The sequence below is a fragment of the Semicossyphus pulcher genome, unplaced genomic scaffold (genome assembly GCF_022749685.1).
Source record: "Semicossyphus pulcher isolate SPU_LCO1_2020_fin unplaced genomic scaffold, fSemPul1.0.p SCAF_12, whole genome shotgun sequence".
Classification (NCBI taxonomy): domain Eukaryota; kingdom Metazoa; phylum Chordata; class Actinopteri; order Labriformes; family Labridae; genus Semicossyphus; species Semicossyphus pulcher.
Window position 1 is genome coordinate 11,827,423 of NW_027211626.1, and position 18,258 is coordinate 11,845,680.

Below are 18,258 nucleotides of genomic sequence, written 5' to 3' on the forward strand. Positions count from 1 at the left end.
GACAGCAGCTGGAAGTTCAATCCACGCCATAGCACCGCGCCGGAAAGGGGGCGGAGATTGCGTGTCGACCCAGGTTTTGTGTTCCCATCATTGCCGACCAGAGGCGAGGCCGTAATCATCCGGGTCTACTGCAGTCATTTGACCCGGGTCTGAATGCCGATTGTAGCCTTTCCCACTAAGCAAAAAAGCCAGGTGTTAGTGGGTTTTTTGACCGGTGGGAAAGCAGCTTAACTACTACTTGTATACGCCATGTATTACACTGAATTTTGGATTTAATATGCAAGAAATCATAATACTTTACGCTTTGATCAATTTATCCTAAAAATGATTAAAAGAATAGGTCAACTGTTGGACATAAAACTGCAACAATTATGTTTTAAAGCTGCATGTAACCCTAAATGGCACAGCTAGATGGTTCCTGGTTCGAGTCCTGATTCGGACGTAGGCGGCCTTTCCGTATGGAGTTTGCGTCTTCTCCCTGTGCATGTGTTGGTTCCCTGCGAGTACTCCGGCTTCCTCCCACAGTCCAAAGACATGCTTGTTAGGTTCACCGGTGCCTGTAGGTGTGAGTATGACAGGTGTCAGCCCTGTGATTAAATGGCGACCTGTCCAGGGTGTACCCTGCCTGTCGCCCAATGACAGCTGGGATGCAGTATTGCATTGTGGTGCATCCTTAGTACATCCTGAAGCTATAAACATGGTATATTTTTGGGCAAACCTATTTTTGTCATGCCTGAAGATGGTGCACCAGAGAGCATGACTTTTTTGCATCTCTAAATGTCCTCTGGGCCTACAGCGTCATGGTCAAAATTTGAGAGGAAGTCTTTAGAGCATATCCCGAGGGGCTTTTAAATACAGATGTCACTTCAAAAGTATCACTCGAGCTATCATAGGGTTTGCCTTATAGCTTGACTGGGTTGTTCATCTTCAAAGGTTTGGCTTCAAAAGTCTGACTCTTTATAAGAAGTAGGGGTGCAGGAACCAACTGAGTTTCTTATTTAAGAGCATCTGCAGACAACAGAGACCAGAGGGCTTTTCTAATTACAACTCAGATGGCCAATTGTCATTTTAACAGCAAAATACCCGGAAACTCTGGTCATTTCTGACTCTGTAACACTGTAATTGGTGATGATATAATTCTGAGCTTTTCCGGTTTTCACTTGTGTGTCAGATTTTTCTCTCTGTGTCTGTCTCTCATCCTTTCCCTTCAATCCAACATTAGATTAATGCTCTCCTTCAGGCTTAACCTAGTCTTTAATGGCCCCATTTTCTTTGAACCTCTGATCTGTGGAGGCTTAATGATATTTCTCTTACTAATCTCTCGCCCCGTCCTGCGTAATGCTTCATTCACAAAGACTTCAAGACCCCTCATGTTGGGCGTAGATGGGATGTGGATGGAGGCTCGGACATGCTGGTCACTGGTGTTCACTGCGGGCATTAAGGGATAAAGCGACGAGAGCGATGGAGAGTGACTTATGGATGAAGACTACTTAATCTGTTGCTACTTAAGCTTTTGCAGAAGGAGAAGCAAAGAATAAATGATATTTAAAAACCTTTAGAAGAAAGTGTAAACTTTAAAAAATAATTTTCGGCCTAAATATTTAGAAATTTAGAGTATATATGTAACCATGCATGCCACTAAACACAAATTGAAATGTGTATTTTTTTTCAATAGCTTCCATGTTATGTGACGTAGTGTCCACAAATCAATGTCACATGTTGATACTCACCTTGACAAATAACACACACCTCATTTTATTGCTTTTCTATTTTCTATTAACAACTTTATCCTAAAATGAATGTTTTGTGACTGTAAATTCGCCCCAATTCATTGTGTATTGCAAGCGGCTGATTCGCTGCTCAAAGCATGCTGGGATACCTAGCTACGCGCGCACCAGGCTGGTCGCGTCACTTTGTACAGCTTTTCTCCCTTATTATGTCATAATCATCCATTTAAAGAAAACGATGTAATACTGCTTAGTTAAACAACCTTGCGGGGAGCTGTGTGGATTAACAAGACTCCTCAATTCACGCCAACAAGTGACCGGCGAGGCTGGGCGGAAGTACGTGTAGACGAGTTGGTCGCGTGCAGTGGGTCTACACTGTAAACGTACGGCAAGACGTCAGTATTGCATTAAATTTTTTACATACATAATATTAAGACAATGCAGTGGTAATAACTGAGTAGTTGTCATGTATGCTTCCTGTGTGACCCGTGTATTTCCATGTCGGAGGTTTAAAGCGGTCAAACATTTGGTAACAACAAAGCTAAGAGAGCCGTCATGCTTTCCACAGCTTGGCACACACTAATGTCATTATGTAAGACACAGGACAACTGTTGGGTTGTGTACCAGCAGCTTACAGACGTGCACACACGCTGCAGAAATATTTTATTATGTCGGAGACTTTGACTTGAATAACTGATGCTTAAGCAAGATCTAAAGTGGATGAAATATTAAGGTAATCTTGAAGATGAAGCTTGGCATTAAGTGTGGCAGTAAGTCGATTAGCTTCCTTTATAGTGCACATTTAAAACAACAAATGGCGACCCAAGTGTATTTGCAAAAAGGCTTGAAATACAATAAGATCAAAATTAGAAAAATAATAGTGCTCCTCAAGAATCTACATAGTTTAAATTGTATACAGTGACCCTGTGGTGCTGCTCGGATTATTCTCTCACCACAATGATACAGGATATCTTTCCATTCCAGCAAACACCAGTTAATATAAATCACGTTGAAACCTTATTCAGCCATAACATTGAAGTGTCATAGAAAAAGTGCAGGTACTTGTGTGACAGTGTTGAGGTGTGACACTGAGAGGGCAGAGCTGCTGGGTGTAGACTGGACCGGAGCCAAAGTGCTTCTGAAAGGTCAGCATGAAGGTCGCTGATACTTGGTTTCCATAACTACATTGAAGATCTCAGGCTGGGTATGTCCTGGTCTTTGTTACATATATAATCTTGCAATTTGATATAGAATTAAACCATTTTTAGTTATGATTTTCTTGCTATATCAGCTGATATCATGACCCTTTTTTGACTTTCATCTTTGTGGAAATCAAAAGACCGCATAATGTAGTACACCAGCAAACGAGTTCTGACGCTGAGATGAAAGGCTTTTAAGTAACCTGGTTTGTTTCGTTCACCTTCCAGTCTAATAAATTAACCACTCTAGTAAACAGAGGCGAATCAGCCGTCAACATTTTTGCGGTTCTTTTAGTCCAGATTGGCTACCTGACCCAGCAGACATTTCTCCCTTCGGATGCTGGAGTCTCATTAAAGCCCCTTTTCACACATGCACTGTAGGTCGAGTGGCCTAAAAATTTCCCGACATTGTCTGGGTGGGCTGTACATGTTAACTGACACAGCCAAATTTTTTAGCCCGACTTTGTGTTGACTTTTTCCTGCCAGCCTCCTAGTAAAAAAGGCAGCAAGAATTCGTTGTGAGCCAATGTGTGAACGCAGCAGGTAATAGTCAGGAACATTCACCTTGAGCGAGTTAGCGTAGTGATGACGTTTAAATCATGTGACCGGTGCGTAAACAGACGAGTGGCCAGAACAGAATGATTAAAACAACATCCGGGGGTTGAAGAAGAAGGATCATTTGCAAGACAACAGCAGCAGAGATATCTGCAAATTGGAGAGATGAAGAGCTTTGGGAGCTGACGCCGAAATTGTTCGCCACTTGCAGGGAGGCTAGCACACTTTTTACATTATGTCCTGCCTCATGAGACCCCCCACCCCCAGGATATTTAGGCCGACTTCATTAGGTGTTTATGAGTCTACTTCACTGTACAGTGCAGAGGTGCCAATGTCATTGATTCTTTGGCAGCTGCTCCTCTCACTTAATTACTAACAACAGCCTCTGTCTCCATAAATAATCGTATGATGCCTCCTAAATGTTCAACACAATCACACACTTGCTTATTGTGCATCTTTTAATGGCAGGTGTTGTATATTATTTGTAATTGTTCCTGACCCCCGGCTCGTATTCGTGCTGGTTCAGGCTGCGTGCCAGTGACACGCTCCGTTGTATCGTGACTTTTCTCAAGGCCACGAGAACAGAAACATCATTAGTGGTTCAGTGCTGTCAAAGTGCTCTCTGGAGGGTTGGGGGTTTATGGAGAAAGGAAGAAGACTTTTAGATGTTGGCTGCAGAGATATGATCTGCAGCTTAATGCTCTCTTGTAATCAGGAAATGACTCCAGTTTCCAGTTAACACCGATTCATCTGCCTTTCTGTTGTTTGCCTGCATGAGCACACACAGACACAAATGTTTTCCTCTCACAGTTTATCGCCGGAACAATCTGATGCTGGACGAGTTCACTCACATTTTGGCTTTGGGTCAGATCCCTCCATGTTTGTCAGAGTTATTTGTGGCACGACGAGGGGGAGGCGGAGAGGACAATGTTGGATAAGTGCTCGTACCGTTTTTGCCCTGCTGAGTTTATCCTAAGTGTCTCTGGACGCAGGGCTAAATATAGCAGGTCTGGGCTTTTGATAATTCAGGGGAATTTAGTTTTTGAGCCGCTGTTATGAAGCAGCGTGTCCCAGCTTCCCGCTCTCAGCTGCTCCAGTGCTGATTTTACAAAACGCTCCTCGTGAAGCTGCCGCGAAGACGCAAAAACAAAATGTGCAGAGTTTGCTTTGTGTCATTTTACATCAAACCAAATGTCCGAGGAGCGTACACGAACGCATCGAAGTAACTCTTTCTCTTCTCTTCTCCTCTCCATCTCTTTTTCTTTGTCTACTCTCATCCTTCTGTCCAACTCCCCCTCCCTTTCTCTTCCTCTCTCTGTTACACACGCATACACACAGCATTTATTATGGGGGCACAAACATGCTTGCCTCATCATTTTATTTTGGTGTGCAAAGCCCTATTTCTGTAGTGATGTAAAGGACAGCCAGGCAGAATAGAGAAGGCTCTGCTTCTCGTAGCACCACTAATGCTTTACTGGTGGATTCAGAGGATGTGGAGGACTGGAGGTCTCTGTGGCAGCTGGAAGGACCACCCGGTCACTGAACTTCCTACATTTGGGAATCAGGGACGTTTGGATTTGACAAAGCTGGAGTAGCGGTCCGGTGGGATCTGGTGGATGACGGAGGATGACGTGGATTGTTGGGATGATATGCTGTGGCTCTGTTAGCTTTCTCATGGATTCAGTGTTGGAGATGTTTGCATTTTAATCGGACAATGGATCTACTTTATGTGTGGATAATGGCTTTGTTTTTCCCACTTATAACATGCCTTTGGATGTCTGAGAAATTATGACAGAGTTCTACCTGGTACAGTAACGTTTTGACATTTGTATGTGCTCTTATCTCCTGTTTGTCTGTTTAAGTGTTCGAGTTTAATTGACATACTCACCTCCTTTCTCTTTCTCTTCTCCAGTCTGACAGTAATGCCAGTTACCTGCGAGCAGCCCGGGCAGGGAACCTTGAAAAGGTCCTCGACTACCTCAAGTCTGGGGTTGAGATTAACATTTGCAATCAGGTAAGTTTCAGACACTTTTATTAAGACACTAAAGATATTTTTGAGGGTCTGTCCACCTCAAAAAGACACATATAAACAAGCTAATACCATACTGTCAAACTGAACAAGAAGTATCATCTTCAAGAAGTCATTGTATGTCCTTGTGCACAAGATGCACTAACTACACTAAATGTCTTCTCCTCAGAATGGTCTAAACGCTCTCCACCTAGCCTCCAAAGAGGGGCATGTAGAGGTTGTTGCCGAGCTGCTGAAGCTGGAAGCGGCCGTGGATGCAGCCACAAAGGTAAAGGCCCGCCCCCGCCACGGCTCACAGCTCAGCTGGACTATATTTGGATCCAGCACCAAAAACATGGCTGCGCTGTAGGATTAAGCAGCATGCAGCTGCAGCACGACTACTGTTACTGTGCAGCTTTTGTTAGGGCTTGTTATTGGATCAATATTTAATGATGCCTGTGGGGATTGCTGCTGGAGAAGAGAGAGAGAGAATTGGGCAAGAAAACCTGAAATGTATGTCAGATTGAAGGAAAGTAGTTCAGTGTAATTACAGTAGAGTGTTTGTTGGAAATAAGAAAGAACAAGATATCAGAAGCAGTAGTAGTGTTACATTTCAACTACTCTTTTTATACATCAGGGGAGTGTCTCTTCCTTTGAAGCGTCTTTAAAGGAGTAAGGAGGGAGTACCATTGAAACACTATTCAGATTTCAGCCCAGAAGGCTCCCATTTAGTCGTCTGGTTCAGCCTCTCTGCCACGGGCCACGGGCCTGCTGCAGACGTAAACACGGGGCGCGATGAAATATTCAACATCAAGGAGAAAAACTCCCCAATTAAAGCGTCTCTCTCTTGCGACCCCGAGGATGTTTGGGGATTAGTTAAGAGATCTTGGGAATCCACGGCCTGCACCCTGATGCCTGTAAAGTTCTGCTTTATGCAGCCCGTGGAGACAATCGGGGAGCAGCGCTATCGAGGATGACTACATTTAGAATCACTGAGCGTTTCATTCAGGCTGTTTAGAGCTAAAGTTAATTGTGAATCCGCCCCTGATGTTGTGCTGCTCTTGTTGTGGGAGATTTAAGCAAGAGGCCTCGTGCTCGGTTCATTAACCTTTTAGCAGCACTGTAACCAACACAACCCATGTGAGGCTGTCAGAGAGGTGCTGTAACTCGTATTGTGTTCGAGTCAGTCAGGGAACGTTTTAATCACACTATTTTTTGTAAGCTGTAGTCGTGTTGGAAATTACTTTTATTATATTACTAATTTGTTTTGCCAGATATGTGTGATGGAAATGTCATTTGCTTCAGAACAAAGATTCCAAAACATTCCACTGCTGCGGTTTTTGAACAGCAGCAAGTCACAGGAGGGCGATCAGGGTCGCTTAGAGGACGTACAGATCTGAAAGGTTGTGTCCTGCTGTGTTTTAGGTTATTTCTCACGCTCAAGTCACTGATGGATATCTTCACTTCTTAACAAATACCACCAGGGGCAGCTACTTAATTAGTTGATGACAATTGAGGAAGCATAACTTGGGGCTTAAGTTATCTTACCAAACGTTTGTAGCCCACTCCTGCTATGGTTGAGGCTACATTAATCAAACAAGTATATCAAACCTGAATCCCTAACAAGGATGTTTGTGGTTAAACTGCATTATGGGTAATGTAGGCAGCATCATAGTGGAAAAGATTTGTTGTTTGTGAGTGCTGGCAAATTAATAAATGAGCTGTCATTGTGGGTGTTGAGCAGTTTAGTTCTACAAGAGCTGCACCTCTATAGCTGTGTCCCAATTTAGGGGCTACATCCTTCAAGGGACGTATTTGAAGGCAGATTGTGTCAAAGCGGCGCGTTGAGGGCTGTCCTGTTTCAAAGGCTCCTTCAGATGTGGCCGACAAGTGTGTCCTCCTATTCCCGGGCCAAGAAGGATCCGTCCAGTGCATCCTTCACGGTATCCCGAGATACATTGAATTGCTGAGGAATACACTTTTAAATGTAAAACTTTCAACTCAATCGAACAGCTAGCGATACAAATGTTAAAGGGGGGTATTGTGCTTATTTAAAGCTTCATATTTAACTCTGTGATACCTGTGGAGTAGCTTAGCATCATTTACAGTTAAACAAACTCATTTTTCTCACACTGGTGCTCTGTGCAGGCCCTCATACAACCTGAAACAACTCAGTCAGCTCTGTCCCTTTAAGAAAACCCCGCCCCTACAAGCCCGCTTTCTTCTGATTGGCCAGCTCTCTTAAGCCTGCTGAGGCTGCACTTTGTGACGTCACAAAGTGCAGCGTGTAAAAAAAACTGTGTGAAACCCGGCGTTCACAGCAGCCTGCAGACTGAGCTGAGAAGCCTGGGGATTACTCCAACATACTTTTACCTACAGACTTGAAACTTCACCCACGTTTAGTTTGGACAACGTGAAACAGCACCTCTTTCAAAAAGCGAAAGCGGCCTTGAAACAAATTATCTTTAAATATATTAAATATATAATAGGTTAAGTTACGTGACGTTAGTTATGATAGCTAGTTAGCTGGCTAGCTACCTGTTGCTAGGCGTTTGGTGACGCAAGGGTAAGGGCGGGAACAGCTGGTGACGCAAACAGGAAGTCCTCCGTAGACCAGAGCGTCTCATTTCAGTTCAGCCTTAGCGTCTACGCAGGCTACGAATGACTCATCCTTCACCCAAGTACTTCAAAGGATGCAGCCCCTGAATTGAGACAGAGCTATTGACTCCTATAGCTGTTCAAAAAGGACAATGAAGTTGAATCAATACCGTTCTCAGATCTGTTTGTTTCTTCATGAATGTGCCTCGTCCCTCAGCAGGCATCTGATATCTTTGCTACAGTATACAGTACATGTGATAGACGATCACTATTGTGCAACAGCACTCGTTGAGACTATCAGAGCACAGTATCACGCGGCCAGGAGAAAGGCTGGGGGTCGACTCTGCCTGCACAACGACCTGCACGGGTTCATAAAAAGCCTCCTGTAGGTTTATTTACAGCTGAGGCTCAGCAGGGGCTCATTTATGTGTGTGACGCGGGCTATCGGAAGTGACACATTGTTGGCAGAGCATGCAGGGAGATGCCAGAGCGGGAAGGCCAGGAGTGTGGTTGGCGTGAGGGGTTTCACTGGGGCACATTAATCCTGACACGGATATGTACAGCACACACACACACACACACACACACACAAGTAATGCTGTGGGACAGGTGGAGCTGAGCTTAACACACATTCCTCTCCTTGTTTCATGTAATCCAGAAAGGAAACACTGCTCTGCACATAGCCTCTCTGGCTGGACAAACGGAAGTCGTCAAAGAGCTGGTCACTAATGGAGCCAATGTCAACGCACAATCTCAGGTGGGATATACATAACACACACACACACACACACACATACAATGTCAAAATGGCCATCAGCTTCTGTTGATCTATGGTACATTTAGGGCCTTTAATGTGATTAAACTTCCTGCTGTGACGCACTTATTGGTTGGGGTGATACTGTATCATGAAGTCACTCACATTGAGGGAATCTCTCAGAGGAAAGATCCTCATTGACACAATCTGGCTTCACGCCAACTGGGCCTCAGCCTCTCCAGGAAGCTGCTGTCATTGCGTTTTACATTTAACTCTCTCAGATCAAGGTGACGGGAAAGATTTCACACACCTCTCTTTGCTCTTTGTTCTTTACAAACCCTGGAACAGCCAGTAGGGGTGAAGCAGCAACACGTCATTTATAGAGATTTTACATTTATTTTTTGTCAATGAGATCTTTTATTCAGGGTTTCTATCACTCAAGATTTTATCTGTGAGAAAGATGTCGTTCATATGAAGGCGTATTAGGGCCTTTATGAAAAAAGAAAATGGAGCAGACGGAGAAGAGTAATATTCAGAGAAAAAACTTCGAGGTTCAAGTTGCAAAGTTGCCAGAAAAAATTCTCGGATATCTAAGATTAAAGTTGTTAATTTTCGGGAAACAAAAACTATGAAAACAGTGGTAATAGTTGTAATGTTTTGCAAAGGAATTTATTTTCTCACTGACAAATTTACCTCTTTAATCTCAGAATTTTTGTGTTTTTCTCTGAATATTTATTTTCTCCTCGGGCTCCGTTTTTTTTTTAACAATGGCCCAAATATGCTGCTGTAAATTTATATATATTTTATTTATTATTATTATTAATATTATTGTCATTATTATTATTATTTATACTTTTTTTTTTTTTTTTTTTTTTTAATTTTTAAATTTTTTTATTAGTATTATTTTGATTATATGTTGAGTTCATTATTAAAAAATATGTCATTACCATTATTTCAATTTCCCCCTTTTGTTACTTTTTTAATACAAATTTATGTTGCTGGATCATCATTTTGTTTATAGTTAATCATCAACTAGTCAATAATTGTTTTTTATTACATGTTTATTACACATTTGCATGTGCCTGAATACATGTTATGTTTTTTTCTTTTTCTGTTTTTTAAACTGTTTTTAAAACGCACAAAAACAAATATACTGTATGTATGTACTTTATATATTGGAACTGCGTGGTAAATTGAGTTTCCTGCTAATAAAAAGAAATCTTTGAAGAACAAGAAAGATTTCACAAAGCATAAGACACGTATCTGGACATTTTACATGACGTTTAGTTTAGTGTTATGACACGTTTATTAGCAAATTACAGAATTAGAATTTGCTCAGATAATGAAAAACTCTATGTAAGTGGCTGCAGAGTTAAATAATAGTCTTTAACAACTCTCAGATGTATGTCGCTTTGGACAAAAGCGTCTGCTAAATGACACTGTAACGTGTGTATGTGTTTTGTTGTGTGCAGAATGGCTTCACCCCTCTGTACATGGCAGCCCAGGAGAATCACCTCGAGGTGGTACGGTTCCTCCTGGAGAACACCGCCAGCCAGAGTATGGCCACAGAGGTACTGTACATAAGTGTGAACCTGTGTGTGCCAGTCCTGTGTCCACCTCTCCACAGTATGTCTTCATACATTTTCCATTTCCAGTCATGTATGGTCTTTACATCTGTTGTACTAACCACCTTCATCTCCTCTGTTCCCTTTCCTCCTTATATCACCCTGACCCCGCTCACTCTACGTGTCCCTGTGTCCGTGTTTTTTCTGTCTTTTTCTCGCCCTTTCTGTCTCACATCCTCGATCTGTCTTCCCATCATCCTCCTCTGCCTGCCCCCCTCTCCTCTCCCCCCTCCTCCCCTCGCTCCCCGTCTCTTCGTGAGGGACTAGGCAGAGCTTCATTGATTGGTAGTGTATGATGGTGGAGGAGGCAGAGTGACCTTGAGCGGGTCACAGATGAGGTCCGCTCCGCTCGCTGCCTCTCCTCCACGGCTGCTGCTGCCGCCGTTACAGCTCTGATTTACGTTGCTCAGCCTGTGGAACCCGTACACACACACATTTACCAGTCACAACACGTACGCACACACAAGCACGTGCACATAGGGAGATAAAGAGCTGATGAGGCTAATGGAAAACCCCAGCCAGTCCACAGGTTCACTCTCATTGGTCAGAACACAGCTCTTTAGGACGTGCATACACATAGAATATTTTGCACATGTGCACACATTTGCACGCAAATACTCATGTGAAAATGATGAATGCTAGTACACTAACTCTTCTCTGCACACACACAGTTAAACTTACAGTACGCAGAAAGGCCTGGCTGTGGCAGCTGAATTATGCATCATAACTGTGATGTGTGTGGGAGGGAGATGTGAGCCCTTTCCAGCCCATCCTCTTATTATTATATAACTTACATTAGTGTCATGTACAGTGAGGAGGCAGGAAATACAGTAACATCGACATCTGTTTGACACATGGGCTGTTTGGTTTTAGATTTACTGTCCTCTGTGCTCTAAGCAGATCAGACTGCCTTGTGGTGGAAATCTAAAGTTTCCTGTATCCAGATGTAGAAGCCATGATACTCCAGAGCTCCTAAAGAACCATGTGAAACTAAAACAACAGGGTTTCTATGTCCCCAAATTTTATCTATGTGAAAGATGTCATTTATATGACAGCGTTAGGGCCATTGTAAAAAAAAAAAAAAACGAGCTGGAGAATATTTGGAGAAAAACTCGAAAATTTAGAGATTAAAGTTGTAAATTTGGCAGAAAAAAAGGCTAATTTGGGAGAAAATAACTAAAAAATGTATGAAACAAAAACTAGGAAAATAGTAATAATTCTCTTAAATTTATCACTTTAGAATCTCATACATTTTCTACTACTATTACTACTACTACTTTCACAGCTGTAAAGAGAGAGAGTTGCGACATCACAATGGCAGATCATGCAGCATGTTGGACCTCCACTGACGCGACTCTCTGTCTATACGGCTCTGGATACTTTGTTCGGGGAGTAGGCGGGGCTGCTCCTCCGCTGCTCGTCCGCTGTCCTCACCTACATCCGCAGCACGCACCTGCTTTCAAACACGTTGTCATCGGCCTCATAAGGACAGTCCTTGTAACACATTGCCCACAAAAGCGCACATAGTCTCACATTGTCAGCCACATACTAGGTTTTGACCTAGTCTTGTTAAGAATGGCCCTTAAACGCTGTCATATATGTATTATTATTATTATTAGTATTTGTATATATTTTAGATGATTATTTGTCACACCAGAGCTCCTAAAGAGCCATATGAAGTTAAATAAAGAGGTTTGATAGTGGCAACATAAACATACAAAAGGAATCAGCTGTTACAATCACAAGAAGCTCTCTGACTTGCTCGAGGAACACACAATAAAACGATTTGTTTGAGTATTACAAACATATTTAGGTTGCCTTCATTTTTCACTTCAGTGTAGCTTTTCTTTATCCACTTTTGTCCATGACCAAATCATGTTTTACGTAAACAATATCGCACGAGAGGGAGTAATGTAATACTGAATATCACAGCCGTTATGATATTCAGTACAACATCACGACCTCGAGTGTGATATTTAAGTAGGGACTTTTACCAGCGACGGATGAGGGACAGCTACAATGCCTGTGAAACATTCCAACAGGGTGCCGTAGTGGTAGAAATTGAATGTCACTAAGCAACGATTTGTTCCTGACTGCTGCTGGCAACGGATGACATGTCTATATCAAAGAGGAAAAACCGTTAAATGAGCGGGTATCCTTAACAAATAGTAATTATCCATACAACAACTAAAGGTAGAATCAGATAGAAATGAAATGATGGTGTCAAATCTGATAAAAAACGTATAATTACTTCCTTACGCTCTGACGTACTGACTGTGGCAAAACAGTCTTTCTCCTGTAGTAGACAGCTGGGCAACAGGAACAACTCCGTAGCCTTCACTTCAACCGTCGCTGCTTAAAGTCCCTATTGCTTTTATACAACACAAGCAGCTAATAGCAGTAAAAAAATAATAATCAACAACAGATTACTTTTTGCTTCACCAACCCAACTATTTCAACAACTTAACTGAAACTGGACTTTTGTTGCCAAGCAACCCAAACATTCTCCTGCCCTCTGTGTCTACAGGTTACCACAGATCAGCTGTTTGTATCATGTACATTTATCTGTAGGTTATAATTTATGAGATAAGAGCCTGCTGTGTGATTCAGAGGTACCAGCTTGATCAATGTAGACATACACAGTCTGCGTTAATGTTAATTAACAGTGTTCAGAACACCTGGCTGAGGCGGAGTGATACACAGAGTGAAAAGTCAGAATGATGTTGTTCTCTATACTCATGGAATACCTCTTATCCAATCAGATTACTCGGTCGGAACGAACAGTTCTCGTTAACTACGTGTTAGAAAGGAATAAAACAGATAGTACCTTTGGCCTCTGGATGAGACAAAGTTTTGTTCAAAGCCTCGTGTGTCCTTATGCAGACACTTCAGGGTACTTTAAGTCTGTATTAGAAGCCAAGGGCTGCGATAGAGACACTGTATTTAATGACCCGGGATGAGAACCTGCTGGCAGACTTCCAGACGCTTCCCCTCTCAGACTCATTTCTACACTACAAAGCAGATTTGTCTTTAAACCACAAGGAAAAGACATGCATTAGAACTTCTTTAGGAATCAAGGCCCTTGTTTTGCTCTCCTCTTTACCTACAACTAAATAATAACTCAGCAAAATGTAACATTGGAGCCCTTCCTCTCTAAAACCTACTTAACTCTGGATATCGTAATGCATTGCAGCACCCATCCAGCCCCAATGACCCTTCTCTCTCCCCTCACATGCAGGATGGCTTCACCCCTCTGGCGGTGGCACTTCAGCAGGGCCATGACCAGGTGGTCTCCTTGCTTCTGGAGAACGATACTAAGGGCAAGGTACGCCTACCTGCCCTGCACATCGCTGCCCGCAAGGACGACACCAAGGCCGCGGCCCTGCTACTGCAGAACGACCACAACGCGGACGTCGAGTCCAAGGTGAGAGACGACGCTGGTGGAGGATCTCAAGTCGGATGCTTTGTTTCTTTTATTATTGATTTTAATTTGTGTTACTTCTGTTACTTTCTCTTCTTCTTTTGTGGTTGTGTTTGCTTTTAATACTCTTTTTTGTTTTTCAAAAGGGGAAGGAGCAGAAGTGCTTTTTTTGTGTGCATGTTCTTATATAATATCTTTCTTAAACTTAAAATCTGCTTTATCTGAATCTTTTCATCTATTTTGTTTCTTGGCTCCTTCTCCCCTCTCTCTGCTCCTCCACTTCCTGTCAGTGGAGGCCCCCTTTTTTCTGTTTTTTTTTTGCTCACTAACCGCCCGTTCTCTCCTCTCTCGGCTCGCTCTGTAGATGATGGTGAATAGAACAACAGAGGTACACCTCTACTCTGCACATTACGTAGTCTCTCCATTAAAGCTCATAAATACTCTGAAAACAACAACTTCAGTGCCCCTGATTGGATGCAGTAGTGTTCCTGCAGCCCTTTATCACTCCCTCTATGTCCATTTTAACTCTCATCTCTCTGCATTGCTTCATCCATGTAGTGATTATCTGTAGAGGAAGTCAGAGTAGCGCATGTTTCACTAATACTGATGTAGGACATCCTCGGGCTGGAGGCTTGGGTATCAAGGTTTTCTGCTTGGTTCTAATAGTTTCATGGTGTCCAAAGCTGATTTTTTTTGGCAATTTTTTTGCGACTGTTAAAAAATGTTGTCTCAATGCGACACAGTTGCCATGAAACTGATTAACATGATAACCTGTGTTAGCATGAAATGTGGTTATCATTCAGTGAATAGCAACGGTTTGACCATAACCTGCATGGCAAACAAATCCCTGTGACCTTTAAAGGAACCCAGCCTTCCAGCACAAACACTTAGTCTATTTAGTTTACTCCTTCTGTAGATCGTAGAGCTCTAACCCTGAACCCTCGCACCTAAAGCATTTCGCATGGGACCAAAAACAACAACTTCGAGTCTGCTTCTGTGGCAGCAAGGGCCCGCTGGTCACACCAAAGCCAGGCGGCCACGTTCTCTGTGTGTGTGCCTGTTTTGGTTGGCATTGTTTCTGGCTTTGGCAGGCTGACCAGCTATCTGGTATGAATCATGCAAATATGACTCTGTTGATCTGAGACGCCTGCATCGTGGTAAACAAAACCTGAGTGGTACTCTGAAGGAAGATGGAAGAAAACGAAGCTGAGCAGTAGATTGACTTTTGGAAGACAGTGGTCGTGGTTGGAGTACTGGTTAAGTCGCTTTCTGACGTGGTTTAATACGGAAGCCCTTAGCGGACATGCATCCATACTTTGTATTTACTGCGTTTTCCTGTGATAACAAGTTACTTCTGATCGTTTTCTCAAGATCTCGACTTATTTATCACGAGATAACAACACAGCCACCATAGCATCAGATAAGAGAGTTGTTAAAGCACAAAACAAACAGAAATAACTTACCTCATTAGTGTGGGCAATGCATGGCATGTCATGGTCTGTAATATCACAGCGACCAGCCTTTTCTTTTGCTTTCTAGATCGCCGGAAAGTTACCCCGTTATCACGAGTAAACAAGCTTTGATATCTCGAGATAATGGGCCTAATGAATGCGTTATAATGGGAAAACCAGCTTTGTTATCTTGAGATAAAGGGAAAAGTTAACTCGTTATTACAGGAAAACGGAGTAAATTAAATGTATGGATGCATGTCCCCTAAGGGCCTCCGTACTTTAAAGAGTTTAAATATCCTTAGACATTAATCGTACCTGTAGTGTTTTTGCTCGGGACGCCAGATGTCAGGAGAGCGGCTGTGCGCGACACCTGCTCTCCGCTGGATTATTGCTTATTTTGATTTTGGATTCCAATAATTAGAACGCTTATTGAGAGCTTCGTTCAGTCATTGGACAGATTGTTTCCAGTGTCCTTCTGCTGCTTTGACAGCTGCTGCTCTCTAAGCCAGGGGTTTTGCCAGGAAATTACTTTAATGCAAGATGTTAACAAATGGACGTTAGGTTCATTTGCGGGACAGTTTTTGCACGCTAAACGTAGCAGGATGTTTACAATGGGATGATGTAGATCACTGGTAATTACCTCTAATTAACGTCTGTCAAACTAGTGTAACAGTGTATTTTAGTATCCTAAAGGCACATCTACGGTGTGATTATAATCCTGTCTAGTTGTCAGCACATGTTGGTCCATGTTCGATGCTTCAATAAAAGGACTTTCTCTGCCACTGTGAGGAAAGTCAGGTGTTAGTCTGTACAGCAGTGTATAGTAGTGTGTCCCTGTCTGATGGAGTGTGACTGTACATCCACTGTAGCCCCGTGTAGAGCTGAAGGTCTGTCCTGGATTCTACATGTGGTGTGTGTTTTACATTGTTTGTAATGAAATGTCTGTTTTTCCCCGGCTCTCTCTCTGACCCTCAGAGCGGCTTCACCCCCCTCCACATCGCCGCTCACTATGGCAACATTAACGTGGCCACGCTGCTGCTGAACAGAGGGGCCGCCGTGGACTTCATGGCTCGGGTGAGTTTACGCTGCCCTCTGGTGTTTGGGAGGGGTACTACGAACACTCGAGCTAAACAAGAGTGGTGAAGAAATGACTACTTTAGTTTCTTTGACTTGTTATTAAGAAGTCCCTGAGGAAAAGGTGTTTATGATGACATCACCAATTGCAAACATAAGCCATTTATGAACTCATTCTACTGTCTGCATGTCTCATAAGTCCTTCTGGGTATCAACTAAAGATACAAATGTTGGCTGTTTGTAGAAATGTTCTTAGTCTTTCCAGATGTATTTAAAAGAATCATCTGATCTCTTTCTTTATATAAAGAGGAAATGTCAGTCGTCAGGGGAAGATAAAGAAATTACTCCTTTAGCGAGAAGCTTATCCCGCAGATGGCACTGGATTATATTTGCTCTTTAAGCACAGACGTATTTAGAGGACAATCAAAAGATGTCTTAAAGGATAGATGTGTTAAGTCAACCTCAGACAGAAATTAGTTCTGGGAATTAATAAACATGAAGATTTGGAGTTTTGAGAATAATGTGTTTTTAGAAAAGGTTGAAGGAGTTCTGAATTAGCTGCTCTGTCTTAAAAAAGGAGACGGTATGTGATGACTATAAAATGAAGAGACCACTCCAAACTGACCTTAAATCAGCATCTCTCCCTGCATGTCACGGCCAGCACGATCCAGATGTGAAACCCATTGAAAACCTCCTGAATGTGATCAGGAGGAAGATAGATGTTGAACAAAACGGAGCTGCTTGATTTTTTACGCAAACAGACAGTAATGTGAAAGACTGGTGGAGAGCACGCCAAGACGCATGAATGGTGTAGTTAAATATCAGGTTATTTGAACAAATATTGATTTCTTTTTGTTATTCTTTAAGATGATTTTTTCAGTTCTTTTATGCCTTTATTAGAGGTAGAGGACAGTGGATAGTGTTGGAAACAGGCAGATTGGGGTTGACACACGGCAAAGGGCCAGGGCTGCCGCAATCGATGCAGAGCTCCACCGGCTCCCCCAAAAATTGTTTTCTGAACTAAGCTAAAACATTAGTATTCTGTTGTGTAAGAATGAACATGAACTTGTTTTCTTTTCATTATTTGAGGTCTGAAAAACATCTTTTTTGCATCTTTTTGTCGTCTTAATCGTGTATCGTCGATATCCTGCAAATAAAAGGCCTAAATGAGAATATTTTATTTGGGAGTAGGGAGAAATGTTGTATACAATAAAACAAAAGTTACACAAACACAAACCTATAAATAGCAGAACCAGAGAAAAACACATTTTTGCAGTGGTCTCTTAATGTTTTCTGGAGCTGGAGCTGGAAACACTACATGAGAAAAGGTGGCGTGCTTGAGAGAAGTTCAGCAACTTATTTAGCCTGGTCTTCATGTTGCTGTGTGTGTGTTCTCACTGTAAACAATGCCAACAAGTAGGGTGCATAATTATCATTTATTTCAAGCAGGCTTTAGGAGAAATAATCCCCTCTCTCCTTTACATACAGTAGACAGCAGTATGAGTGTTACAGTAGCTGATACGCCTCTCAGTGTTCATTATAGGGGCTTCAGTTCACAGGGCTGCATCCTCACCATGACATGACATAAAAAGCAGAGTAGGATTAATATTTATTTACTGAGATATTTCCATTGCAATGCAAGAGGTGGTGCTATTAAAATGTGTTTGTTTTAGACTTCAGACATTAGCTAAAGAGAGTCAACAGAGGCCTGTAATTATATCAGCGAGCGTGAGGAGGAGTGTTTGTGTTTGTGCTGCTTTTTGACACTGATTACAGGTTAGATCCTCAGAGCCACGCGACAGCAGCAAACATAAATAGCTTTAAACAATGGAGCTGTTTTGTAACA

General features: G+C 42.4%; 1 protein-coding gene across 3 annotated transcripts in view; it reads left to right on the plus strand.

The window, feature by feature from the left end:
- The window catches only part of LOC138589042 (ankyrin-3-like), a 140,490-nt gene that overhangs the window by 68,790 nt on the left and 53,442 nt on the right, over positions 1–18,258 (plus strand). For all 3 annotated transcript variants that reach the window (XM_069659317.1, XM_069659319.1, XM_069659320.1), the window contains exons 2-7: positions 5,394–5,495; positions 5,680–5,778; positions 8,746–8,844; positions 10,314–10,412; positions 13,705–13,890; positions 16,314–16,412. In XM_069659317.1, coding sequence (XP_069515418.1) covers positions 5,394–5,495; positions 5,680–5,778; positions 8,746–8,844; positions 10,314–10,412; positions 13,705–13,890; positions 16,314–16,412 — 684 coding nt within the window. The remainder of the gene's footprint in view (positions 1–5,393; positions 5,496–5,679; positions 5,779–8,745; positions 8,845–10,313; positions 10,413–13,704; positions 13,891–16,313; positions 16,413–18,258) is intronic.